Genomic DNA, 27,901 nt, shown 5'->3' with positions numbered 1-27,901 from the left:
AACAGTGGATTAATCCGTTTCCTCACCCGGTCAACATGCGTCCAAAACCGACACTCGTGGCCCTGTACTCTGAAACGGCTTGTGTCCGGCACAGCGGTCAGACTACTGGTGTGTTCACAGGCGACGTCTCCATCCTCCTGGACATGCGAGGCCAGACGAGCACGGCGAAGGAGAGTCTGTCTCTTCACCGGACGTCTTCCTTCGGTTTTCCCGGCGGCCGACCCGCCCGCGTTCATCTCCCATCTACCGTCCGGCCCCCTCAGGTGGCGTGCTTGTCCGGGTGGCTCTTGAGCTTGTGGAACTTAACACTGTCCAGCTTCTCGAACCGCTTCTCGCAGAACTCGCAGGGGAAGTTGTAGTGGGCCTCCGACGTGTGCTTCTTCATATGCCAGTTCAGAGACGCCCGCTGGCGACACTGGTAGCCACAGATCTCACATCTGACAAGTGACGCAGGGGGAGAAAGACAAGGAAGGAGGGAAGGAGGGAAGGAGGGAAGGAGTGACGATCATGTAGATGATTATGGGTGGTGTTGTATTTATGAACTTTCTTTCTTGTCCTGGCTCCAAATATTAAGGTCACAGACTGTCACTAAACAATATGATCGTTCTCAGCTTTGGTAACTTACTGGAGTGGCGTTTCCCCCGTGTGGGTCCGCCGGTGGACCTCCAGGTGATTCTTCCGCTTGAACGATTTTCCACACGTCTCGCAGATGAAATCTCTGACCCCTGTGAAAAGACCGGTGTTACGTTTTGGAGGTTTAACGAAGATGAGAGCGCGTGTCTCACGAGCGCCTCACCTGAGTGGATGATCATGTGGCGATGCAGGTGGTTGGACAGGTAGAACTTCTTCCCGCAGCCCGGATGCGGGCAGACCTTGGTCCTCCCTTTCCTGTGAACCAGGTTGACGTGATTCTACGGAGAGGAGGACGAGGTTTGTCTCAATCGTCAGCTGAACAAACTGAAGGTGGCGTGTAAAGAGTGACTGGAGAGAGGCCTCACCTGAAAGCTGCTTATAGCTACGTAGACCTGACTGCAGCCCTCGTACGGACAGTGGAACATCTTGAGCATCCCATCCGCCTCGATGACCGGGCCACGCCTGTTTCTCTTTGACCGGACACTGCAGGCGAAAAACAGACACTGATGTTTTAGGCCCGAATCTCCACACTCATGAGTGCTTGAGGGCTCCTTCCCAGACATTTTGATCCCTTCATGAACACTTATTGTAAGTTTCTATTTTCCAGAATAGGTTACTTATCATCTCATACTGCAAAAGCCTGGAAGACATTCAAATCCGGCAGTAAAATCCAGGTAACTTGATAAATACACATTTTGACCAGTGGATTTCCATGACTTTAAACCAAATTTCCATGACCAAACATTTTGTGAAATCTGGGTGTAAACATGAAAAAGTGAGAAAATGTAGTATTTAAACTAACAATGAGAATACAAAGCATACAGTAAACCTTAAATGACACAAATGAATGAGACAGTAGTTTGATTAAAAGAATAAACATTTATATATAGAGCGTATGCCTGCTGATATTTTGAGCGTCTTTCTTTTAAAAGCATATTAAATTTCAAACTCAGCGTAAATGAACGACATGAACACATGAATATAACATCTCCATGACTTTTCCAAAACTTTTGGGATTTTATTCTTTTCAAGGACTATTCCAGGCCTGGAAATAACCATCTTAAAATTCCATGACTTTTCCAGGTTTTCCATGACCGTAAGAACCCTGTGATGTGTGTATTCAGACCATTTCAGGCGCGCACACTCAACCAATTCTGTGCCTTGTGTCGTGGGACTGTTGCGTCTAACGTCTACAACAAAGAAGCCCTGTGTACTCACCTGAATGCCGCCTGCGCTGGGATTCAGATGTAAAGATATGTAAAGATATGTAAAGATATGTGGCCACTGACCCGCTCAGACTCCGCTGCAGCTCTCGGTCGCTACTCAGCTCCAGAGCGTCATCGGTGGGATGCAGCAGCTGTTTGTCGCTCAAACCTGCAGAGAGAGAACGTGCAAACGCCGATTAGAAAACGCCTCGTGTGAGAGCTGGCTGGAATCAAAATGTCATACTGGTCAAGAGGTGCAGGGGAGGGAAGCACCGGAGAACACATGACACGACATCATCATGATGCTCAAGCCACAATACCATGGAATTGGAATGACATCGGTTTTATTTAATTTATTTTGTATGGGGGGAGGGTTGTGAAGCGGAGAGACTGTCATAAAAAGGTTTATTCCAAGCCCACTGACTTTACCAGTAACCGCACCAAGAATAAATACACAGCACCATCTAGTGGACTGAAAAAGCAATTGTTACCAAAAGGTTTCATTTGTATTCACATACTGACAGTCTATTTCATACTGTTGTAATAACTATGTTATTAGGGCTGTCATTTCTATTGCATTATATTTTATTTTCTCGTGGGCATCGGTCTTAAGTTAGAACATTGTGATTGTTCACTTTGAGTTTTTTTTTCTGCTTTATTTGTTGTTTTCTCAGTACACACTTGTTCTGTCCTATTTGTCGGTACTCTGTAAAGCTCATTGACTAACCTGTATGAAATGAGCTATACAAATAAAGATCGATTGATTTTGAACTTTGATTTAATTTGATTACCCCTCCGATCAGCCCTCCCTTTCCAAGCGTGTTGGAGAACTTCAATACCATTTCAGGCGCGCACACTCAACCAATTCTGTGCCTTGTGTCGTGGGACTGTTGCGTCTAACGTTTACAACAAAGAAGCCCTGTGTACTCACCTGAATGCCGCCTGCGCTGGGATTCAGATGTAAAGATATGTATGTATGTATGTATGTATGTATGTATGTATGTATGTATGTATGTATGTATGTATGTATGGCCATTGTTATTATCATCTCTTTGGTCGTTTCAAATGCGTAATAATCCAAATGTTAAAAATACGTTTTTTTCTACAGGAAATGAATGAAATGCACCTCAGGTATATATATATATATATATATATATATATATATATATATATATATATATATATATATATATATATTTTTTTTTTTTTTAAGTTTAAGACCTTAAAATTGGCCTTGCAAACCCTAGTGGGGGTCGAGCCCCCGGTTGGGAACCAGTTCCTCTTGTCGACCACCGAGTTACAACCCACAACATTCTGTGCCAGCTCTGAAGGCAGCGCACCTGTCATGGAGTCCTCGTCCTCGTCGAGCTTCGACTCAGACACCTGGTTGTAGGTGACGCCCCCGATGATGGTGCAGGTGACTTCCTCCATGTTTGTGCCGCCCATGTTGAGCTGGATGCCCTCTGATGCCAGGGCCTCGTAGCTGGGCCCCGTGATGATAATTAACTAAGATGAAAAAACAACAATTGTAGCTTTTGGGAAAGCAGTAAACTCCTTGATGTGCACCACATGCTTCTACCTCCTTTAAACATCACTGCGAGGTCCCCTACCTGTGAGCCTTCCAACGTGGTCCTCTGGTCGGGGATCTCGCAGCTGGTCACCACTGTCTGCAGGGTGTGAGGGTCAAACAGGTCGCTCTGCTCCTCCACCTGCATGGGCGGCGTGACGGGCGACTCCGGCTGAGCTCCCAGTCCGGCTGAGCCGCTCAAGCTCTGCGACAGGACCGAGTCCTTGTGCGCCTTCCCCAGTCTATCAGCGAGCGATGCCGCCACGGTAACACACTCGCATCCAGGCGCCGCGGCCCCGATCTCTTCTTCTTCATCTATGTCTCGCTGCAGATCCTCAGGCTCCTCCTCCTCTTCCTCCCCTTCTTCCTCCTCCGAGGGGATGGAGTGAAAGGCTGGGGAGCCTTGCTGTCGCTCTATGACCATCTCCATCTCCCAGACGGGCCGTCCCGTCAGTGGCGCGTCCAGGGAGGAGGCCTCCATACCGGCATGGAGGGCTAGAGCTGCAGCCTGTTCTACCGGACTCACGGTTGCACGTTGCACCTCAGAAACGTCTGCATTTTCGCCCACATCTGATGAAAAGCAGAACAAAAAGCATTTTGTTCAAGACCTAACAGCTACTGATCAGCATTTAACCTCACATTATACCAACAATTGAAGTGAAACCGCCCTGAAAGAGTATGTAATTCTGCACCTCTGAAGTGTCTGTGAGACTCCTTTCTCCTCCTCCCGCTGCTGACCACACTTTTGACCACGGGCGCGTCCGTTTCTGCCGCACTCTCGTCGTCATCGTCCTCTCCATTCACTGCCTCCTCGTGCTCGGAGTCACTATCCTCCCTCAGCGGCGAGAAAAGGTACTGCACGAACGAGTGGTCCGAGTCGCATCGCCAGACCGCTGCGGTGGACGCGTTGGGCCGGGGCTGCAGGGCGCGGAGCTGCGGCTCGAGAGGGCAGGAGCGGGAGTGCTCCTGGTACCAGCTCACCAGGCTCTGGAGGCTGGACATGCGCTCCTTCCTGCCTGGGAGGCAACAGAAGTCCAATTTTTAAAAGCCTGGAGGTTCTCTCCCAAACTGAAGATATTCTATTCATTGCCACGTAAGATTTCAGGCAAAACCTTCTGTTTTAGGTTGGAACTCGAAAATGTTGGTCAATTTTCAAAATTGCTCGTTCATCCTGTCAAAGGTTTCTGGTGGACTGACGGTCGTATTTATTTTGACACCGTTTACGTGACCTCAAACCTGGATACTGATGCTTCTCCAATATTCTAATATCGGCCATTATATCTACCTCGATTTTATCAGTTGACATGCTATCACAGGATTTAAATTTGGAAAATATTAAGAGTTTTTATGTTTTTACATTCCTCAAATTTAAACTTCTTCACTCTCATTTTCAAGAATTCTGCAGGATGCGTCAGTCTTTGTGAAACGTAAACAAGCTTTGAATGCGTGTCATTCGTGCATGAAAAACGACCAAAACAAATTAGCAATTATCCAAACAGTTGAGGATAGATTTGTCAACCAATTACACAAAAGTAGGCGTACTTAGTCATACTTTTGAGACATGAAGTCAAAAGCAGTTACAAACATAGACTTCCGAGCTAAAAAACTCAAAAGAGCGTTATATAATTAATTATACTTTCCTCTTAGGGCGGTCGTCAACCAAATTAAACTAATCAATTAGTTGATTTAAAGCGACAGATCTGTAAAACTGTGTTCCTCCGCAAAGAATCACACAAAAAGCTCCACTTTTAATCTCGAGTTTCCCGGTGAGGAACTCGGAAATAAATCGTTCAAAATGAAAGAAAAAGCTTTTTTTTTAAACTAAAGAAATCTTAGTAGACTAGACCAAAGCGACCAAATAGTCTACAAACCAACTACGTACTTCTTCTACGATTTCAAAATATAAACTTATTTACTTTTATCAATAAGCATCAGTTTACAGCTTTGGTTGAGAAATTGTAAAGGTGACACTGTTTCTAAGTTAACTCAAACCTATTGTAGACACTGTTATATCTGCAATAAGTAAATTAGTCGAGCTCTGCTTATTATATCAAACGGAGATGTAAATACTTTGTATCTTAAGATTATGAATTGTGAGAATGTAGGATTTCACATCATGAGTCTTTATATTTTGTCATTTCTCAAATTTCATGGATTACGTCTTTCTTTTGTGGCTTCTGATGCAGCAAGAAGTATGGATGAGCAGAACTAGCAGTTGGTCTTTTCTTCACTAACACTGACATTGTAAGCCTCATGACTAAAAGGGAAGTAATGCGTAAAACCCACATGAAACAAGTTATTAAAAAACAGCAGCGAACAGATTTCAGGCTAAATAAATTAATAAATTCAATGACTGATTTATTTGACTTTGACAACACAGCTTTTTTAAACGTTTCCCCACCGACGCCTCCCTAAACTTATGCCCCACTAATTAACGATATGCCCACCTGTCATGGTGGCAGCACTCACCTTTTTGCTCTTTGGCCAAGACTTCTGGAGCAGTCTTCTTCCTGCAATGCAGTAAAATGAGACAATGACTGGCCATGTTGAGCAGAATACAACTCCCAATGAAGCTCAAATAAATTGGCAATAAAAACATTTAAAAAAAAAGGCTGATAGAAGTATAAGGAATATAGGCCTAGCTAATAACATTGCGGCAGAGCATTTGGATAAAACCCATGGAAACCAATTGCTCTGTGCTGCTCACCCGCAGTGCTTGTGCTGGTATTTCTCTCCATACGTGGTGTTGAGCAGGATCAGGTACTCTGCCAGTCCGGCATCACTCAGACTGGTCCTCCTGCGGAGCTCACTCCACAGCTTGTGCGACTCTCCCAGGTACACCCTCCTCACGTCGTACTTCTTTCGGGATTCAAGGCGCCTCTGTGCTCGGTCGGAGTCCGTGAGCCGGGGTCGTCCCCTGCAGCGCCTCAGCCCACCTTTCTCCTGGTCCCTGGCGTGGTCAGCGTCCAGGGGAACGTCCAACTCCGCCAGGCTGTGCGCCATCTTGACAGCTGAAAGCTGTGATTGCCGGCATCCCGGAAGTTGGTCCGACCCAACCGGAAGCGCTGATAAAGACGCCTGTTTGCGGTCGTCTCCCAACGCCGCGGGCTCGTTAACGTAGTAGCCCTAGTGATGAACACAGTAGTTCGCAACATGAGTACATGTCGGTGAAAAAATGCTCAGATAAATACCCTCTTTGTTGGCTGAGAACCGAAGCGGAACGCCACAGGAGAACGCGTTTGTTTCCACACGGACCGCAACAACGCGAACACCGGCGTGCAACACGTAAACAGACGCGGGAAACTTCAGCGTTGAACCCGCAGTCTATCGCGTGAAGGTCTTTATTAGACGAACAAAGATACGGGGGGAGTGTAGGGAAGAGTGTGGGTCATGACAGACATCTTATCACTCGTGTTCAGGACTTTCACGTCACAAACGGGTGGAAGGAAGGAGCTCCCAGTCTCCCCTCCGCCACCGACCTGCAGCGCGCTGGTGGTCGGGGACGCCGCCATCAGCCGCTCCGTGCTGCTGCTGGCGGCGGTGACGGCGGCGTCCGAGCTGGGGGTGAGGGTGGTGTTCTTCACGCATGCGCAGATCCAGAGCCTCCCGCTGTGTCTGCAGAAGCGCGTCCCCAGCCTGAGCCCCGAGAGTCTGAAGGTACGAACCACGGCCCTCCCGGAAATAAACTTCTATGACTTAGCGGTTATTGTAGACTTGAAAAAGTTTAGAAAAACTCATGAACATGAATTACATCACTTTAAAAGTTAAAACATTACAATTTATGCTCAGTAAATAATTTATGAATCAATAATAAAGCCATTATGGTTCCGTGTATATTAATTAAACGCATGTCAATAACACATTTGTTTGTGTTTCATAAAGTATTTTATTTTTATTTGTTTGGGCTTTTTGCTTGATAAATAATTGTAAATAACTAATACGTTGACTAAAAAAAACTAAAATGTCAGAACTTCCTTGATCACAATATGTCTAATTAAACAGAAAACAGTGTGGGAACAGTTAATCTATTAATTGTGTCAGTCATTTTGCAAGCAGAAATGTCAAATATTCCTTGGTTGCTGCTTTTTCTGATAGTCGGATAAAACAGGATGTGAAGACATCACGGTTGGGCTCTGAGTTATTATGATGGCAGTGTTTTGCTATTGTTTTATATACTATTGTAGCCGAGGGTTTCTCTTGCGCCTATATATACAATAATATTAAAACAACACGATGCTCCTTTAGTTTGCACAAGACTGCAACCACTTTTATTCTTCTCTCTCTCTTCACTTGAACCTTTCCTCCTCTTCTCTCTTTCCTTTTTCCCCTTCACAATAAAACCCCCAAAAACATACACCAGAACACTGCTTCCTAGAGAACTGTTTAAATACACAATACAATAGCTTACAGTACACTGTCTTCTTTTTCTTTTTTAAGAAGATCAAGTTTTCCTATCCGCGGACAGTGGAGGAGCTGCTGCAGCAGGTGGCCAGCCTCCACGAGCCCGCCAACACGTCTCCCTCACCTCCGTCCCTCATCGTGGTCGACGGGCTGGATGGCTACCTGCGCAGCGGCGGCGGCCTCGGTGGCTTTGACCCGGGCGAGCGGTCCCGCGCCGCGCAGCTGTCCGCGCTGCTGTGCGACAGCGCGGCCTTCCTCACGCAACTCCTGCGGCCCTCGCGCTCGGACCCCTGCTGCGTCATCGCGTCCTTCCGGTCGGCGGTGGACGCCTCCGCCCCAGAGGATCCCGCCCTCGACGTTCTGGACCGCTACTTCCAGGCGCGCTGCACTCTGGACCGAGCGGCCGGCCTGCAGGAGGTGTGGCACGTTTACCTCTCCGGGATCAGAGACCGAGAGGACAGGCCGACGGCCACGCAGGAGTGGAAGCTGTTGATCTCCCCAGATGGGTTCATGGAGTTTAAGGTGGTTTGACACCGTTTTGCATCAAAGACTGCAGCAGCAGTGAAGGAGAAAGTGGAAGTCGGTTTGTTCAACTTGGGAGTTTTTGTTCAGAGAAAATACTGAAGCACTTCCATGCTTTTCCAATTGTTCAAAAGAGTTATTGCCAGATATGTAAGCTCACAGGACCACAGTTGTTGCACATGTACAACATTTAATGAGATGAAGCTTTGTCAAACACATGAAGAAAGTCTTACACAATGAAAACCTTTACATGGACATTAAAGTATTTTTGGTGGTTACCAACCTTTTTTGCCGCAGGACCCTTAAAGGTTGTCCCTCAGGTTGAGAACCACTGATCTACAACATCAGAGGGATCGGCGTGTGTGAGACATCGGACCGAAGTGGCTGATATCTCAAATCAAAAAAATACGTAACTTTTGAAAAATAAACAATAGAATGTCATACAGAAAATTATGTTGAATGTTTCTGAAAGAGAAAAAATACGGAACAAAATATTACCCCACTTCTAAATAAACTACAAATTTCTCTTCAAATATATGTTGCAGAATATGTAAAAAGTAATATGTGTAAAGCGATGGGCACTAAAAAGTGTAATTTAAACTTTGCTAAGCCTAAACATGTTTGCCCAAAGTAGAAGTCAACAACAAACTGATATGTTTTTACATACTTTAGAGTTGCAAAAGCACACGCACTAAAAACAAGTTTGATTTGAACACTGACATACTGTACACGTCTCTGCCCTCTAGGTGGCAGCAGTGAGTTAACACCCACACCTTCAACATGACAAGAAAGACACTGACTAACATCTACAGTTACATGAGAATGAATATGGCCTACAGTAGTACTAATTATTATACTTCGTTTGATCAAAAAAAAACACAATCATCATAATACTATTTACAAATACAGCGAGTTTCTTCCGATTTGGAAAATGACATTGACGTAATTTCTGTATATGTTTAAGTGTGAGCTGTTTGATTAAAATGTTATGGGTATTTTAAAGTCTAAGGGTGGCAGTATTCTAGTTTCAGGACTGCAAAAAATGTATAAATACTTGAACAATTACTTGGAACGTGGTCATTTTTGCATGAAAAACTACTTGTGAATACGCAACTTTCAAAATAGTTGCAGATGTATCTTCTGCAGATCAATTAACTCCTTAAATCGACGAGGAGTTTGAGCTCCAGTAACTATGAGCTGAGTCAGCGTTTTGACTTTTGAGTCAAAAGTGTGAGCTGTGAGGTCAGAGCTTTGAGACCTTCACAAGCAGTTAAAATATAGACCTATGATTTGCAACTTTATTTATTTACTTCTTCCATCTCAACATTTGACATGGGTTAAAAAAAAAATTACATTGTTCGTCAAACACAAAAAGAAAACAAGTTTGATGTGATATGTCAGCCAATCTACACTTAAAAAAAAATAGAAACAGACAATCTGGATTAGCTGTTTAAAAAAATTGTGACCAAGATACATACACCGAGTGACATTTAACACTGATGGTGAAACTGTGTCTAAATGTCATCGAACCCATTGACTGGGGCAGTTTATCAGTCCGGGTCTTCTTATTACGTCAAAGTCGTGAAGAAAAAAATCATACTTTTGACTTCCTATCTCAGAACTTTGACACAGTGTCTTATAATTTAGTTTTCAAACATGTAAACTTCATTTGGATTTATCATAATTATCTTTACGTGGCCCACTGGTTCTCACTGAAGACGTAAATCTCTCAAAACTGCTCAAACATATATTGTTTCCTGTATTCAAATAATACTCATTAATTTCCTAAAACTGCTGGCCATTGTAGTTTTTAACAAATGTGAGTCCAACAGGAATAAATGGTACTATTTTCAACAGTGGATTAATACACACGTGTACGCCTTCTGTAATTTAACCCAATAGCCATTCTGTCATTTAGGCTTTAAAAATACACTTGAATAAACCACGATGGAACTCAATTTATATCGTATTTTATATATATATATATATATATATATATATATATATATATATATATATATATATATATATATATATAGTTTAAAATCTGCTCTGATCTCCAGGATAGGATACCTACAGATCAGCATGCAGACTTTTTTTCCACTGAATATCAGTATTTGGATAAAGTAGAAACGATGTACTGTATGCACATCCGGCGGACTCTTCCTCCCGAGTCCTTTAACTTACACTTCGGCGTCAGTCGGTTCCCAGATCCTTGGTCCACCTTTCTTAACAGTTGTCGAGAGGCTATGTAACTTTGGGTGGATATCCAAAACCCTTTGGAGTCTCAGTCCATGTTCAGCCCGACTGGTTGCTGCCTCGGCAGGAAGGGTCCTGTAAGACCCGGGATCTCGTTCTTGTACTCATTGGCATAGATGACCACGTTTCCAATGTCGTCTCCTCGACTCATGGGGCTGTAATCCATGGAGACCCCGGAGTCCGCCACCGCCATGTAGGTGTACCCTTTGGGGATCCATGCGTGGTGGTTCGGGTACTCAGAGCTGCACTGTGACGAAAGGCGACCTGACCTGGAGCTGTGGGGCGCGGATCCCAGGTCGGAGTGAGATTGGCACGACTCCGTCTTGCTGGAGGCGAACAGCACCTCGAGCGGCGAGGCCTCCTCGAGAGCCTCGTCCGGGTGGCCCTCCTCCCCGCGGTTGTTGTCACTGAGGGTGACGTAGGCGTCTTGGGACTCCAGCAGAGAGGACTTCTGGTTCTGGTTCTGGTGGAGCGCCCTTAAGCGGTCCATCAGCCAGTGGTCGTGCGGTGTGGCTCTCCACCGCTCTGCCAGGGCCGGATCACCCCTCTCCGACGGCTCGCTCTCGTCCAGCCCTCTCGTTGCCGCCTTGTCCTCCTTTCTGCCTGCGGTCGGAGCCCTGACGGCCTTGGGGGGCAGAGGTGGGAAAGGCAGGGAGAGGCAAGGGCTGAGCTCCGACAGGACCTCCAGAGGAGAAGGGTATTCTTCTGAGTAGAAGTACTCTGGAGTCAACCATACGCCTCCGTCGGTCTGACCTAACCACTCCTGTGAAAGACACAACACAGGATGTTGAAAACTCCTTGAGGCCTCGGACATTCCGAGACGAAGGCGGTACTCTTCAGTTCAAGGTTTCAGTTTGTTCGGACTAAAGAGCGCCATTGTCCCTGTGCGTTTGGTTCTTACCTTAAAGTCCCCGCCGTAAACGGTGAAGAGGCCTTGGAACTTGCTGTCAGGAGTCGGAATAACCGGCCAAATCTTCTTTATGACAAACCTAAAAAAAGCGCAGATGCTGAAAATATAATTCTACATTTGTTCTATCCCATCAGTACTTTAATGTTCTGACAGAGGCAACCATTTAGTTTTTGTGTTGTCGTCATTTTTGTGGCAAGTAAATCAGCTCTGCGTTGCTGGTTATCTGACCTCCGTTGGGACAGGAGTATGATGAGAGACAGCGCAATGAGGATGAAAGAGATGATGAGGGTCAGGCCCACGATGAGTAGGTCGAGTTCTGGAGGACGAACAGAAGGATCCAAATCAGTCGTTGCATTGGGAACAAACTTGGATCTCTCCACGTGCATAAAAAAAAATTGAGACTACATATTTCTGGGGGCAGTGCTCACCTGCCGGCAGCATTTCCATGAACACCGGGTCACTCCAGGCACTCCAGTAGCCGTTGTAGCTAAGCCCGTCCATCTTCACGCGGACCCGCACCTTGTACTTGGTGCTCGGATGCAGGCCTCTCAGGATCAACTCTGAGCCCGTGTAAGTAAGTACCTTCCCCGCGTGGCCGTCCGCCGCGGCGTAGCTGACCTCGAACGCCATGCTGTCGTCCATGTACTTGAGAGGAGGAACCACCCAGCTGACGTTCAGCTGCCCTTTCTGGTCCATGGTGCTCACCGTCACGTTAGCCGGAGGGTCCAGAAGAACTGGCACGCCGATAGAAAGACAAGCGCGTTAGGGAGGACTTTTGTAGGAAGTCGGGGGAAAGATCATTCCTCACCAGAAGTCCGTCACACCATAAAACATTGCTCTGTAGTTTAAACACAACCCTGACATATACCTTTTAAGTATAAGCAGTGGCGGGCCGTGCATTTTATACCTAGGCCTGCTGTCTGATATCGTATACATAAATACGCACCATGACGGGATGCTGTTCGACGCACAAAATTAAAATATAAAATAGCTATAACTTTGTGATTCTGTTTAGGCCAGCAGAGAAGGCTTAGCTGGCCATGACGGCCCGCCACTGAGTATAAGATATGATGAACTTGGCACTTACTGAATTGTTAATCTAACTTGTGAGCAGCATTGGCATTTATTTGTCACGTGTATGCCCACCTGATGGATGTGCGTCCATAAGTCTCCTTTTAGCTCTGTTTTTGGGCTCCACCAACTCCTGAGGGAAATATGTGGCTCTTTTGTCTGTGAAATGCTCCACTATGTTAAACGGGCTAGCTGCTAACATTAACGTGTCTCCAGTGTTGGTGCTGTACAGGTTTTTAGAGGTTTTCTCTCTCGAATAAAACAACAACACTGATGAGAGCTGCGAGTAAACCGAAAGACATTAAAACACTGTGGAGCTGAGGGGACCTGCAGATATGGGTGACGATTATGTTTTGTCACTAAAGGTCCTCGCTTTCATACACAAGTGTGTGATCAACTTTTTGATACATGAAACAAATTCATTCCAGCAGCTTTCAAAAGTATTGGGAGTTTTAGAGTCAATGAAAATGAACGTAATCCACCATTCTCACACAAACCGATCCTCCGACTGCCGTTTAGCGACACAGTTTGCAGTAAAAAACATTAAATTAAACAACTCACAGAAGAGCTCGATGAAAAGGCTGCGGTTGTGGATCAGCGCTCCCTCTCGGTGAACTCTCACGTCCATCTCTCCAAACATCTGGGGTCGGTCCAGGTGGCAGATGAACAGCCTCTTCCCGCCCGCTGCAGGGCGGGTGCTCAGCGGGCAGCTGTTGCCGTTTCCCTTCCTGCTCGGCACAGAGGAAGACAGAAAGCACTCCAGGTTCAGAGAGAGATGAGCTGTTTCTGCTTGAGTCTCATTCACTTAGAACTCAGACGTATCAGAATCAGCTTTATTGGCCATGTGTGTTTACACATACATGGAATTTGACTCTGGTTTCACTTAGCCACAATAAACAAGATAAATATAAAAAAAAGACATTTAAAGACAACAGAGACAAAAAGACAACAGTAGTCAGAGTAGTGCAAGTAGTCGAATGTTGCAACTGTTGTATGTCTCTAGACTGATGTATGGACCTTTTATTCACTATCTAAAAAGTCTGTAAAGACGTTTTTAATAGTTTCATTCATAACGTGTTGCATGCAATAAAAAAAAAGAGACAAATTTAAACTGAAAGTATGAGAACACCAGCTTTGAACCATACTGGGCCCCACAGCCCGTTAGACCCTTAATGTGACTTACTGGTATGCGTATGTGAAAGAGTACTGGTCCACGGAGCCGGCCCGCTCCTCATCTTCCTCCCAGAAGCAGGTCAAGTCTTTCCTGCAATCGACGAAGCACTTTGGGTTTTCTGGCTCCTCTTTCAGCATTATAGACACTGAGGAGGGGAAGGGGGGGACAACAACAACAACAACAACAACAACAACAGCTTGTTATTGTGAGCTTGTTACTGTTATCATAGATTTTAAATCCAATCACCTTTACAGGTAGAATACACGTGGTGTATCCAAAACAATTTATCTACAGCTAACAATTAATACATAAATCTTCTCTTACCCTTTTTTTCGAAATCTCGTGACCACTGGACCCCGGAGGCGTCCCGCGTGGCGCAGAATATCCCGCAGAGCGCCAACAAGCGGCTCAGGTGAAAGCGTGTCATCCTTTTTGTGTTCTCTGTGCGCAGACACACTCTGGCCCTCTGTCTTCCGCCGGCATCACTGTAGAAAACAACCTGTTCCTCACGGCTTGTTTCTGGTGTGTTTGAGATGCCATGGATAGCGCGCGCGGTTTACGCGCCTGCTCGCGAGTGATAAGCCGCGGAGAGAGCAGAGCTGTTTACGGTGAAGGAGGGGCGGGGCGGCACGTGCACTCTTACAAAACTCTGTACGCTCCCGTCGGTGGGCGGAGGGGGTGAGAGAATCACGCGCTCATTGATGTTTACCACTTGTTTTTGTTTTTTTGCTACTGTAAGGAGAGCGGAACAGAGCCTCGTGCGTAAAAGCGCGCAGAGCGAGATGGATGGATGGGCAGACAGAGGAGGAATAGGAATCATAATAACAAACTAATGATAACAATAATAATCATAATACAAGTAACGTAAATTATTATATATTTGAGGAGGTGGCCAACAATGCCTGCATGTGCGGAGTAACGGAGACCGCCGCGTACTCACACACACACACACACACACACACACACACACACACACACTCGGACCCAAACGGTTTCTTATCTACTTGCTGCACCCGCGTGTTTTCTTTCGTTTTACCCGCTTTATCGGCGCTGCAGACAACCTGTTTCTACACCGCGATAAGTGACCCCGGGGAGGGGTGGATGAACTCAGAGCCTCTTTTAGGTCACGTGACGGGGGACGTAAAGGGCCTGATTCCAGTGAAGCGGATGGCTGATGTAAAACACGCTGCATTTCACTCACGTGACGGCATCCGGCTACGGATGACGACACAGTTGAACTTTTTTCTTCTTTTTCCCAGCTTTTACGTATTTTGTTATATATATATGTGTATTGCCAGATGCAGGCTTTATAGGGTTAATTCAGTTACTGTTTGATGGACACATAGAACAGCCAATTAGAGGTGCTGAAGTTGACATGTGACCATAGAGTTTTACTTTTGGATAGAGTTCCACTGAAACTGAAGTGATGCACCACGTTGTCTTATTCCTGCATTATTATATTCGGGCTAACACTGAGTACACATCCACATCTGCTAACAGCCCAAGGGATGAGGACGTATGTAGTGTGAGGGACGCTCTGGGTCTACAGTGGTGTCGGGGGTCAGGAGGTCATACATTGTTGTCATTCATCTTGTAAAAAGGAATTAAAGACAATAAACTGCAATTACACTCTCCCCTTCGTAATGAATATATTCTTTATTTTTCTTATACACATTTCAACATACTCAATTTATTCTTGTTTATAGAATGCATTCTTTTCTTTTTTACACATTCAGAATCTTAAATAAAAAAGGGATCCAACGACATGATCTCCCCTCTTTAAAAAAAAAAAAAAAAGCGACCAATCGGGAACGGGACACATGAAACCAAATGATTCATAAACAGAAGAGAGAAAGAAACCAGACGGACCAACAGCTCTCCGGCTGCTGCACGGACTCATTCGTACAAAGGCGTCGGTAGTTTTTATCATATGGCAGAAACCGGACGAAGAGGTTAAATATTCAAACATCATTAGCACATCCAATGCACTCGAGCAGCAGCCGCCCTTGTGAGCTCATTCCCCCTGCAGGCCGGTTGAACTCCTGCACAGCACGCTAACGTTGAAATACTCAATGTAGTGTTCTGCAGACTCCTCGTGTTGGAGAGACGTCTGATGTGTAGAGGTTGTGGTGTAGAGGTTGTGGCGGTACATCGACTGACGGGTCAGTAGTCGGCACATTGGGACAATGGCACTTAAAAGATAATTAACAGAAAACAGCACAACAAACAATAAAAGCATTCCTTTTTTTCAAAACCGATCTTTGCAATCCAAAGACTTTGACATTTAAATAACTTCAATCAGGACACAGTTTTCAGGTGTGTGTGTGTGTGTGTGTTTAGGGGGCCGTTGACCGTTCAATACTGACATGGAACAAAAACAGAATAAAACCGGCAATTGCAGGTACAGTTTAACTGATGGCACAAAGCAAAATGATGGTGAAACCTCATTGTGTTCACTTCAGATGAAGATATTACAGTAATAACATAATTCAGTGACAATGGCTCCTTTTAAAAGATGGCCGGCTATGTCAACAAAGCACAGAGAAGCTCGGCTTAAAACACACACAGACACACACACACCTATCTCCACATAAGTCATGTATGTCAGAAAAACAGCGAATGGCCCGAAGCACAGACACCTACTGTCACTATTTGGCATCCCTAGCTGTCAAGCAATATCTGCACAAATATTTGTCTTAGTAAAATGAAAGCCACAAAACAAATGGTTCGGATAAGGTGGCAGCAGTTGTCGAGGGGCGGTTGAGGTGGGCGGAGCCAAGGAGCAGAGCTGGTGGACTATCAGCTCACCGCAGAGCTGACGGGCTAAAACACAGGGACAGAAAGTGGGCCCCTTAAAGGTCAAAGACTGAAACACTGGGCTGAGGAGGAGGAGGAGGAGTCTGACAACGGCGATGAAGATTATTTCAGTGAGCGGTCCTTTTGGTTCGTGGGACGAGAGAGGAAGAGTTGCGGCACTTTACGTGGTTGAGGCACAGAGAGGGAAGGGTTTCGTGTGTGTGTGTGTGTGTGTGTGTGTGTGTGTGTGTGTGTGTGTGTGTGTGTGTGTGTGTGTGTGTGCTGGTAAGAGGGCGGGTGGTCTAGCAAGCGCAGCCCCCATGGCTCTCCGACGGCGAGTCTTTAAGGGCCTGGTTCCTGTGGTTGGACACGAGGTTCATGTCGCCCTCCATGCTCTCGTTCATCTTGTCGCAGATGACGTCCACGAGGCACTCAAACACCTGCTTCACATTGATGTTGTCCTTGGCGCTGGCCTCGAAGAACTGGAAACCTGAGTTCAGCGACACAGAGGTTGAGACACAGAGGTTGAGACATGCATGAATCCAATATCTGTCGGCAGAAGCGAGCAGGTGGGAGTCCGAGTGCGTACCTAGGTCCTCTGCCAGCCTCTGGCCGTCCTCCGTGGGCACGAGCCGGTCGTCCTCCAGGTCACACTTGTTGCCGACCAGGATCACCTGAGCGTTGTCCCACGAGTACGTCTTGATCTGCGTCGCCCTGTCGGACAGACGGAACATCGACGGGATTAAAAGCGGCGGAAAAAAAAAACGTAGAAAGCAAAACATTCGCAACTGCACAATGCAAGAATATGGCGCTGAATATTTAGCGCGAGGTCATTCATAAAGGTTTTATAGCACATTTAGTGACGAGCAGGGTGAAAAAAAAACAATCTCCTGGAGTATTAACAGAGTAAAATGTTTTTGACACGTCGGACTCACCAGTCCTGGACTGCGGTGAAGGAGTCCTGGTTGGTGATGTCGTACATGAGCAGGAAGCCCATGGCTCCTCTGTAGTAGGCCGTGGTGATGGTGCGGTAGCGCTCCTGCCCCGCTGTGTCCTGCATGTGAACACACACACACACAAATGTATTTATACACTATGCTTCACACACACTTTACATTAATCAAAGTTGATAAAAAGTCAACTAAAAGAAACATGGCCTGCCTGTGATCATTCAATACATGATTTGACACCACAAGGGGGCAGTATCGTCCAAACTGTGGTCCACAAAGCTCATCTCTACTGATACTGTGTGTGTGTGTGTGTGTGTGTGTGTGTGTGTGTGTGTGTGTGTGTGTGTGTGTGTGTGTGTGTGTGTGTGTGTGTGTGTGTGTGTGTGTGTGTGTGTGTGTGTGTGTGTGTGTGTTCCAACGGTCAGCTTTGAGAGGGCGTGGCCTCCTCATATATTATTTTCATTCAGGATGCAGATGCATGTTATTTCGGGACATTTTCCCAACGTTTTCATCCCAGAATACAACAACAACACCAACACCCATCATATTCTCAACATGTTTCACCTTGTTTTAAACTGGATGTTATTTAACAATATTCATTATATGAAAGTGGATTGGTGCAATATTATTTGTCACGGTTTGGATTCATACTACCTCTTTTAAAACATTTACTCTATAGAGTTAAAAATCCTTTAAACGCAACTTTAATCTAAACGTTGAGAAGTTGATGCTCGCGAGTCAAAGGAATTACGTCCCATGTTGTTTCCTAACCACTTTTTCTTGTCACAAGGTCAAGGAAACATATGAAGGAATTCATGAGGACTTAGGAAGAGAATCTGACTGCTCTCCACACGGCGGATGCTAGAGACGTGGGTCCGCCGCAAGGAATCATGGGACGGCATTATCTCCACTCCTTTACCAAAGGAGGGTCCCGTGTTCCCTATATGCTGAAGGAGATGAGAAAGGAAGCACTGGACCTTAAAAACTTGAGCCACTCTATAATCTGGCAGCGGCCTCTGGTTGGGAATCACCGGCCTAGTAAATCATTGGCGACAGAGAGAGTTATTAAAAGGCATTTTCTAAATTGAAGTCAGGTCAAGTTTCATTATTAGAAGGGAAGGAGAAGAAAAAAGACGTTAAAAAGATATTCATGGGTCCTGTGTGGAATATAAAAGCCAAGGAATGACGACACTGCGAAACCTTCATGCGTCTCCCTCTCTCTCTCCCCCTCTCCTCCACCAGGGATGACCGTTCAGATCGGAGCCGCCACGACCGCCTCTCCTCACCAGGACGTCTGGCTCGCATCACCAGCCGGTGGGAAGAAACGCGCAGAAGACGACGTGAGGCGAGAGCGCCTCGCGGCCACAGCGAGTTTAATCAGAGGCGCCGCCTGACTGAGCGTATGACGTCCAGCAGGTCAGGACGAGGGATCAAACCGGGCCGACTCCTCCACTCTCACGGTTACCTGGTAACCCGTCTGAGCCCCTCATTTGCATCTGGGGCCTGAGTGTGTGTGTGTGTGTGTGTGTGTGTGTGTTTCCTCACAGTGAGGAGGAGGAGTGGGTTGCCCAGGTAACCAGAGAGGCCATTGAGGGTTATGAATGTTTCATTACAGCCGGACTGATCGCCATTAAATGACCCCTCTCACAAAACGGTCATTCATTCATATATATATATATATATATATATATATATATATATATATATATATATATATATATATATATATATATATATATATATATATATATATATATATATATATATATATATATATATATATATATACATACATATATACACATATATATATATATATATATATATATATATATACATATATACATACATATATATATATAGAGTCGGAGACTTCACCTGAGTTTTGGATCAGCCTTGACACAAAGTGGCGTCCCCTGGGAAACCTCGCACAACACGGCGAGTGTGCGAAAGGTGTGTGTGCGTTTGCTTAAAGATCAGAGATATATTTCCATGACACCAAAAGGAAGAAAAAAAAAAAGGATGTAAACAATGTGTGCACACAGTGGGACCATACGCTTGAGCTCGGCGTATTCACTGTGTGTGTGTGTGTATGTGTGTGTGTGTGTGAGGGCCATGTGGTGTGTTATCAGGCGAGCCCGTTTCCATGACACACGGAGTGGAGGGCCAGCAGCTGTGCAGCGGGATCATCAACAAACACTCCGTGTGTGTCGGGTGAAGTCTCTCGCGGACGGCGCTCTAACACGAGTTTAGCGGCCCGGGTATTTCAGAGTTGATCATTAACGCTGCCGCGTACGGGAGGACTTGGTCCCACGCCCTTTTTAAACACAGCGCTCCACGGCGCTGCAATGCATCTCCATTGTTTCCGCGTCAGATGCTGATAGGGAGCTTCCTCCGCTTCCTGCTGCACTCAGGAAATACCAAGTCTCTTTGTGGCGGCCCTGCGGCGCCGGGCGCCACGTCGAGGGGCAACGATGCCGCCTTCCCAAAGCCCGGCTGATCACATGACCACCCGAACACACACACACACACACACAGTCCTCAGCTGCTGGGAAGTCACACACACCACTAAAACTGTGTGTCATTTAAAAAGAGACATGTTTGGGTCAGGTAGGCGAGTGTGTGAGTGAGAGTCTGTGAGTGTGGGGGTGTGTGTGTGTGTGTGTGTTTTGGTGTGGGCTCCTCTGCTGCTGACTCATCTTTGTCACTGCTTGAGTTTCACACAGTGGCTCACACGCTGTTGGTTCTTGTGAATCATCTGTTTGAACAGCCTGAGCCGCGTAAACCAACAGGACTCGCAGTGCATTGTGAGTAATGTGGTCCGGAGGATAAATGAAGGATACACTTTAAGGTATTACAGTAACTGCTAAGGAGTTACAGTAACTGCTGCATGACAAAATGAAATCGTGAAATGTGACTAATTTCGCATGACGTCATATGCTCAACAGGAAACACAAATTAAAAACATAACAAGCAAAGAGGAACCACCGTTATGCAGAACACAAAAACTAACTGCAACCAAATTGAAAGAACTTTTTGAAAGAAATTTACTGCAGGCTAAACGTATTGTTCCTACAAAGAGTTTTACTCACTAACTACATAATCACAATAGGTTGCCTGCAATAATTTGTGTATTTGTGTCCGTTTCCGTGAAGAAACCAAAGCCCCCAAACATGGATAGTCAAATTATTTGATCACCTGCTAATTTATTGCAACTTAAAAAACTGCATGAGCAAATTATTATCTAAATTCACAAACAGCTATAACATTATATTTTAACTGATCAAATGATGTGAATGGAGTCCCTTTTAGTGGCAAACAAACAGTGCATCTCCTCTTCGTCTCTATGGGACTGTTTGGGCGTCCCAACAGCTCGGCTGTTTTGTTTTATGGTTTGTGGAACGCTCCACTGTAGCGGCCCAACAAACGGCAGAAACACACAGCGATGGACCGGATACCGTTGAAAACAGAGGAACATTTAGCCGCTAAAGAGCCCGGTATTTTTCGCCTCAGGGTTCATGCGGATGTTGCTCCGTATCGGCTTGATGTGTCAGCTTAGTGCATTTCAATCCGTATGAATTTAAAAAGGTGATAATGTTTGACGTGTTCACGACTCGTTTCCATTTCCTCAAAGTTGCCAAAGGATTCATATTACAAGTTGAATGAAAGGGCAAAAGACCCGCAGATCAGAGGCGAGACAGTTTCTCATCGTCTCTGACCCTCGACCTCCAGCTGGGCTTTGAGGCATCAATTCAAATGTGTAAACCGGGAAAACTTCCCCGGTTTACTTTGGCTGATCCGTCTCCTTTACACATTTAGGTGAACGCTCAACACCATTTGATGCAAGATAAGCCAGCGCGTAAGACTGTGTATGAAACCATGAGGAAGTCATGCTTTCTACATTCGCACATTTCACATGCCGAGCGACAAGGGCCAAACCCACGATTCTAGATTAAATCTCGAGCTTTAAGCAGCAGTCTGTCTCCTAGCTGCCCGACAGATACTCCTTCCTTCTTGGTGAGAACAAGGATTCCACATGGGCTTACTTTCCTTTTCCTCATCTCCCTGTCCCGGTTTTTATTTAATTACATCGAAAGCAATAAGAGCATTCATTTTCTTAACAACAACAAAATGTGCATCGTGCTCAGGTGGGTTAGATTGAGAGAGGCAAAGCACTTTACAATCAATAAGGGTTATTAGCTGGGGATGCTACGATTTATATTTTCATGGCCGATTTCCAATTATTCATTTTTTAAGTCCGACCTGCAGATTCCAATCTTCTTCCTTTCTAAGAACTATAATGAACAGCAGTTTTCTTTCATGGAAAATAGTTCATGTTCACGTTCATGATAAAACATTGACTTTTTAAATGACATATGCCCAAAAACTGCACCAAGTTACAGAACCGTCTCTCACTCAAACCAATCTCGAACCAAACATTGCTTCATGTTACTGGAGAAAATAAAATCCAACAGAAAATGAATATGATCTAATATGTTTTACTTTGAGCTGAAGGAAGATCGGCAGGGAGCTGAAAATCGCTAATGGCAAAAATGTCCAGTGAATATCACAAAAATAAATAACATTAAATTAAAAAACACACATCTTATCTTCAAAACCACTCACCCAGATCTGCAACTTGATCCTCTTGTCATTGCGGAAGACGGTCTTGACCTTGAAGTCGATGCCCACGGTGCTGACGAAGGCCGAGGTGTAGGAGTCGTCCGCGTAGCGGAACAGAAACGAGGTCTTCCCCACGCTGCTGTTGCCGATGATCAGTAGCTTGAACATGTAGTCAAAGTTCTGGTCGGCAGCATCCTTCTGGGAGGGCTGCTGCTGGAGCCGCGAGTCATTTGATGCCATCTAGAGAGGAGAGAGGGAACAAGGAGGAGAACTTGAGTCTAACGTGCAGCGTTAGGCGGAAACATGGCGGACACCAGCTAGAGCCAACTAGTACACTCTTTTATTGGCAAATGAAACCGCGTGGAGCCGAACATTTCTTTAGGGCTGACATGCTCGTTTGTATTTCTTTAAACCAATCACAATCATCTTGGGGCGGAGCTAAGCACAGGACTGTGGCCTTGCTAAACAGATAGCGCAGGTAGCGGAAGGGGAGGAGAATGCCGGCTGAAATACGCGGCCACAGTCCACACCCGAGTCAAACAGTCGTCATGTGAACTCGGTGTAGAACATTGGTCAGGTGACGTCATGTGTATGGGTTAGGACGGCTGGCGGGAGATCACGGAGGGAAATGTTGTTCACATCCAAGCCCGCACTTAAGCGTTTTAGTTTACGCCTCGTTTTCAGCCACGCAGCATGCGGCACTTTACTTTTTGACTTTAAAATGTCACCAAAACAGTGAAATATGCCCGTCACTATTTTACCAAACACCCACGCTGATGTCTTCAAATGCCTTCATCTTAGCGAAGGAATGCAGCAAAACCTTTTCTTACGGAGAACCAGCAGCTTTTTCAAAATAAACCTCCGCCTTCACAGGAAACAACTCGATTAGGGTAAAGTAGCAAAAACGACTTGGCAAGATTAAAGGGAAGGAGAATGGTTTAACAACACTCATCTCACTGGAACATTACAGAAGGTACAAAGTTACAGAAAGTTTCCATTGATCTACTGAATCAAAGCTTAGCCAGACATTTGTCAAATCCAGCCGGGATCTGTGAGATACATTTTCAGCTCCATTAAAGGGGGGTTTGCAATCAAAATGAAAAAAATTAAATAAAAAGATAACAAGATGAGAATGATTTTTTTCAATGACGGGAAGCCGTGCCATCTGCTTTGTTGCAACCCTTCATCTCAGCGTGATCCGAGGATGGAAACAGGCTTTTGGGCGTGAAAGGGAGAGCTCGCCAAGTCTGTCCCTCCGAACACACGAACACACGAACACGAACACACACACACACACACACACACACACACAGGCTCCGCCCTGCTCCTCTCCGGTGAGACCCGTCTCCGTGGAGACCAGACTAGGGACTCTCAGACCCATTAGCGGTCACAGCAGTCGGTTCACTCGGCTCTTAGCGGGCCAGATGGAGGTCTCTGGAGCGGGATAGAGATATCTATCACACTGCCGTCGAGGAGGAGGATGAGGAGGAGGCTGCTCATCGCTAATGAGAAATTGGAGAAGCCTGGCAAAATCATTTACTGTGCAAATGTTTGCTCTCACAGTAATTGCCAGGGTATAAGAGGACACGTCCATGTTCCTCTTGTGTACTGTTAGTGTTGCCTTGTATGCAGATTTAAAAGAACCGATGGCTGCATGAGTAAGGAAACACACCCTAAATAAATAAAAAAAACTAAGCCTGTTACTCATAAATTATTAAAATCCTGAGCAGCTGCGGTCGACCTCCACCTCCAGCCCGCTGAACGACTTATACACAGCCTGCATGTGCAACCTCGCCTGCCGGCTGATGTCGACACGAAGCGCCCACCGGAAAAACAATGACACAATCCTCTTTCACAACTTTACTTCTCCAGGTAGGTACATGCCCTCTGAAAAGTGCTTCTTCCTAATCTCTCCAGACGTTAGCACATGATGCCCGTGCCACATTCTTGTGTGTGCTTAAAGATCCCATAGCATGGATCCACCCATTTAATAAATACATTTATTTTTTAGCCCATCTTTGAGCTCGGCTTAACCCCAGTCACATGTCCTCCGTGTTTACCGTGGAGCTCATGATGTCTGCAGGCCAATAAGTTGAGCGCATGCAGCCAGAGAAGACATTGTATTCTCTTATTACAAACATGTCATATGGATAAAAAAGATGTACGTGATGCATAACGCACACGATTCATACGCACACGTGACTGGGATCCAACTGATGTTTGAGGGGGGAAATATTGATTAATATATCAAATTGAAGAGGAACTGAGCAGCTGAGAGGACTTTAACAAGAAGGCCCCCTACGTCAGCACCAGCTGTGACGTCAGAGGTATCTGATGTTAGGCAGACATCCTGGAGTTGGTGAGGGATAATCACCATCCACTGAGCTGCAATGAGAGCTCCTTTATGGCACACCAGAGCGTTATCTCCAGTAGAGAAAGAAACACAGGTTATTATTGGTGACCCTCATCCGGCCCTTGCTTGTTGACCCAGGAGCCCACAGGAAATGAGCAGCATTGATTAGTGGGCAGCTGTCACGCCATGTCTTCTTCTGTTGTCATGATTGGGAAGACTGAAACGCAAACACTGATGGGAGGAAAAGACGAGGACGTTAGTTTTTATTACGATAGTGGAAAATGAACTAACTTGTTCAACTTTATGCTGCATTAGCGTGACGAACAACAACGAGCCCTTACGTTGGGTATCCCTCCGCGAGCATCTAAGTTACCTGTTAGCATAAAGTACAATTTAAAGCGTAACCCTTCTGAGTGACGCTGCCGCGTTAGCACTCGCGAGAGGCAGGGAGGGACGCAACAAATAAAAACTCGGAAACTAAAACAAACTTACCTTTTTGTGGAAGAAAAGCAAACGTCCAGTTCGACTCTCGGGGTGAGCGATACTCTGTCGTCCGTCCGGCGGCGGTGATATGCCGGGTAGAGAGTAACGTTAGCCTCCGAAAGTAGAGCGAGCACCTGGAAATATCCTCTTTTTTTCTGCTCCAGCACGAGCACCCGACCTGCGCTCTCCTTCCTCAACAGGACACTTCTTTATTTATTTATTTGGAGGTTTTGGAGCCACTCCCGGTTCTCGCTCGTGCGGCGGACTCTGCTGCTGGAGCTCCGTCTGTGGCAGAGTTAACGCGGACACTGGAGCAGCCGTTGGAGCCTTATGAGTTACACTGCGCGAGGCGAGAGGGCGGTGCGCGCGCACTACACTCACGCGCACACTCGAGTGAAACAGGACAGAATAGTTTTTTATAATATCTATTATGGACTATGTGTCCAGGCTATTTAGGATTGCCATGATAATACAACTATATTATATACAGGGTTCATGTGGTCATGGACAAACCTGGAAAAGTCATGGACATTTAAAATGGTTATTTCCAGGCCTGGAATTGTTCTTGAAAAAAAAAATCCCAAAATTTTTGGAAGAGTCATGGAAATTTGTTATATTCACATGTTCATGTTGTTCATTTACGCCGAGTTTGAAATAATGAATATGCTTTGAAAAGAAAGATGCTCTATCTATAAATGTTTATTCTTTTAATATATTTATCTATCTATCTAACTATTGTCTCATTCATTTGTGTCATGTAATGTATACTGTATGCTTCGGAATTCTCATTTTTAGTTTAAATACTATATTTTCATGTTCACACCGAGATTTTGCAAAGTGTTTGGTCATGGAAATTTGGTTTAAAGTCATGGAAAAGTCATGGAAATCCATTGGTCAGAATGTGTATGAACCCTGCATATATTAATGTTATCTCTGTTTATTTTACAGGAGCCATGCACATGCAGGAAGATATGAAAAGAAAACACACAACAACAAAAAAGATCTACAATAAAAGCAAAACAGTTTGCAAAATGTATAAACAGCGTATCCCAAACAATATCACACAAAATATACATTATAGGCTACATGGTTTCACGTGCGAAAACAGTCGAGATCCCATGATGGTCCGCATGATGCTCGAGTACATGAACATGATATATGGAAGATGCTATAAAGACCCAGCAGAGATTTTCCAGGATTATTATAAAGGAATATCATAAAAAGAGAAGAAATAAATACTCTAGAGATCCACCAAGTTAGAAAAAAATATACAAAATCTAACTGATCTCATTGGGATCAGTTAAGGTAACACAAGGCTGGGTAATTCTGCGCTGATTAAAAACTGACTTGGCAGCTTTATTTGACTAAATAAATGTACCCAATAGCAAAAGCCCCTAAGGGTCTGTTCTCCAAGGCCAGTTACCAGAGTTCACAGTGTGGCAATTAGTTTGTGGCTAAGGTGGGGTGTGTGTGTGTGTGTGTGTGTGTGTGTGTGTGTGTGTGTGTGTGTGTGTGTGTCTCCATGGTTACAGTTTGTATCACACTGAGCAGCCATAGTCCTAAAATAAATGGTGCATCCTATCAGGATTTCTGTGTTTTCTGTGCCGCTTTAGGTACACATCCATCAGATCAAACAATTGCAAATTAGGTCTCCATTTCCACATCAGAGACGACTGAATAAAGCCTCTCCAGGCTCCCTCATAATTCATTCATAACACACCATAGCGCTGCAGGCCATGCTCTGCAGGTACTGGAGTTCCAAATAAACGGAAAACAAGCAGCCGTCTGCAATGGGCCTCATTCTTGCTCACTCAGTTTCCTTGTGAGGGTCATGGATGACGGAGAATGCCGGAACAAGCCCTCAACACTTCCTTTTGTTACCTCCAGCTTGCTCGTGCTTTACTTCGCACACGCAGACGAGAACAGTGCATTTTCAAATAACCGTCCCATGAAAAGGATGAGCGGATAAACTTGTTGTCCGGTTGAACAGGTTCACTTTATTTCCTGATGCCATGCAGTGGGGAAACTCGTCGGGACGGTTAAAGACTGCCTGAGTCTCAAAAATGTGCAGTTGAGACTGACTAACTTCCTTGTACATTCTTCCAACAGACACAATGCCCGCCAGGTGAAACAAGCCACTTTCAGAGCTAAGTCTACTCTAAATATTCCAGTCTGTATCTTTATAAACCAGAAAATAATGATTACTGATCGCAGAAAGAGAAAAAACATCTTTAAGAAAAGGACAAGATGAAGAGTCGTGGGAAAACCTCAACCTTTTACTTTCAGCTCCTGCTTTTTAAATGAAATGCCTCCATTATAATCCATTAGTGCTGATGTTCCTGCATCAAGGACAGAGCCTCTCATCCTGGAGCTGGCCAGCAGAGCAGTGTTCTCTGCGTCACCGGTGATTACATTAAAACCTTTCCTGTTCCAAAGCCAAGCATCCAGTGCGTTTGGGCCCGAGTCAGAGCACGACGATCATGGCAAGACAAACACGTGGGACCAAATTCGACGGCATAAAAGCAGATGCACGTGAAATGATCACACAAGTAAACAAAATATACATCATTTATTTATCATAAAAATATGTGACAAACACCACTATTTTTAAAAATATAAATGCACTAATCCATGCTGCTCTCAGCAACAAGCTCTTCTCTGAATGCACCTGCGTCTCAACAGCACCCCCTGCTGGGGGTGAAAGTGAATGGCCCACACAGTACCTAAGGTTCAGTGATTCCATTATTTGTGTGATTGAAATACATTTTGATCTTAATTGAAAGTTTAATCATATGAAAAAAAATAATCTATATATTGTTGCGACAGCAAAGTTACTGATTGACGAAATGAAAAGGGTTTTGGGTCGTTAGCAGGGAAGCAAAACTCAGTTTAATCCCATTTACATGAAGTCGCTCACACTTACGATATACACTGCATTGAAAACAACCCAGTCT

General features: G+C 45.2%; 4 protein-coding genes across 4 annotated transcripts; 1 reads left to right on the top strand and 3 right to left on the bottom strand.

The window, feature by feature from the left end:
* Positions 1-259: 259 nt before the first annotated feature.
* On the bottom strand, positions 260-6,408 carry znf653 (zinc finger protein 653; the record flags this gene model as incomplete). The annotated part of the gene is made up of 10 exons (XM_079233345.1): positions 260-437; positions 626-725; positions 797-911; positions 999-1,116; positions 1,923-2,007; positions 3,179-3,344; positions 3,449-3,975; positions 4,098-4,421; positions 5,875-5,915; positions 6,113-6,408. The coding sequence occupies 10 exons, from the start codon at positions 6,406-6,408 to the stop codon at positions 260-262; spliced, it is 1,950 nt and encodes a 649-aa protein (XP_079089471.1).
* Positions 6,409-6,795: 387 nt separating this feature from the next.
* swsap1 (SWIM-type zinc finger 7 associated protein 1) lies at positions 6,796-10,146 on the top strand (the record flags this gene model as incomplete). The annotated part of the gene is made up of 2 exons (XM_079232747.1): positions 6,796-7,062; positions 7,816-10,146. The coding sequence occupies 2 exons, from the start codon at positions 6,796-6,798 to the stop codon at positions 8,335-8,337; spliced, it is 789 nt and encodes a 262-aa protein (XP_079088873.1). The 3' UTR covers positions 8,338-10,146.
* A 379-nt stretch (positions 10,147-10,525) lies between these two features.
* Positions 10,526-14,169, bottom strand: epor (erythropoietin receptor; the record flags this gene model as incomplete). The annotated part of the gene is made up of 7 exons (XM_079233350.1): positions 10,526-11,350; positions 11,489-11,576; positions 11,726-11,813; positions 11,926-12,231; positions 13,130-13,296; positions 13,752-13,887; positions 14,067-14,169. 7 exons carry the CDS (start codon positions 14,167-14,169, stop codon positions 10,616-10,618), a joined length of 1,623 nt encoding a protein of 540 aa, XP_079089476.1. The 3' UTR covers positions 10,526-10,615.
* Positions 14,170-15,545: 1,376 nt separating this feature from the next.
* Positions 15,546-22,351, bottom strand: rab3db (RAB3D, member RAS oncogene family, b; the record flags this gene model as incomplete). The annotated part of the gene is made up of 4 exons (XM_079233808.1): positions 15,546-17,028; positions 17,128-17,252; positions 17,474-17,592; positions 22,115-22,351. The coding sequence occupies 4 exons, from the start codon at positions 22,349-22,351 to the stop codon at positions 16,841-16,843; spliced, it is 669 nt and encodes a 222-aa protein (XP_079089934.1). The 3' UTR covers positions 15,546-16,840.
* Between the last annotated feature and the right edge of the window lie 5,550 nt (positions 22,352-27,901).

The sequence above is a fragment of the Taurulus bubalis genome, assembly GCF_910589615.1.
Source record: "Taurulus bubalis genome assembly, chromosome: 17".
Taxonomy (NCBI): Eukaryota; Metazoa; Chordata; class Actinopteri; order Perciformes; family Cottidae; genus Taurulus; species Taurulus bubalis.
This window is presented reverse-complemented; position numbering and strand designations above follow the sequence as displayed.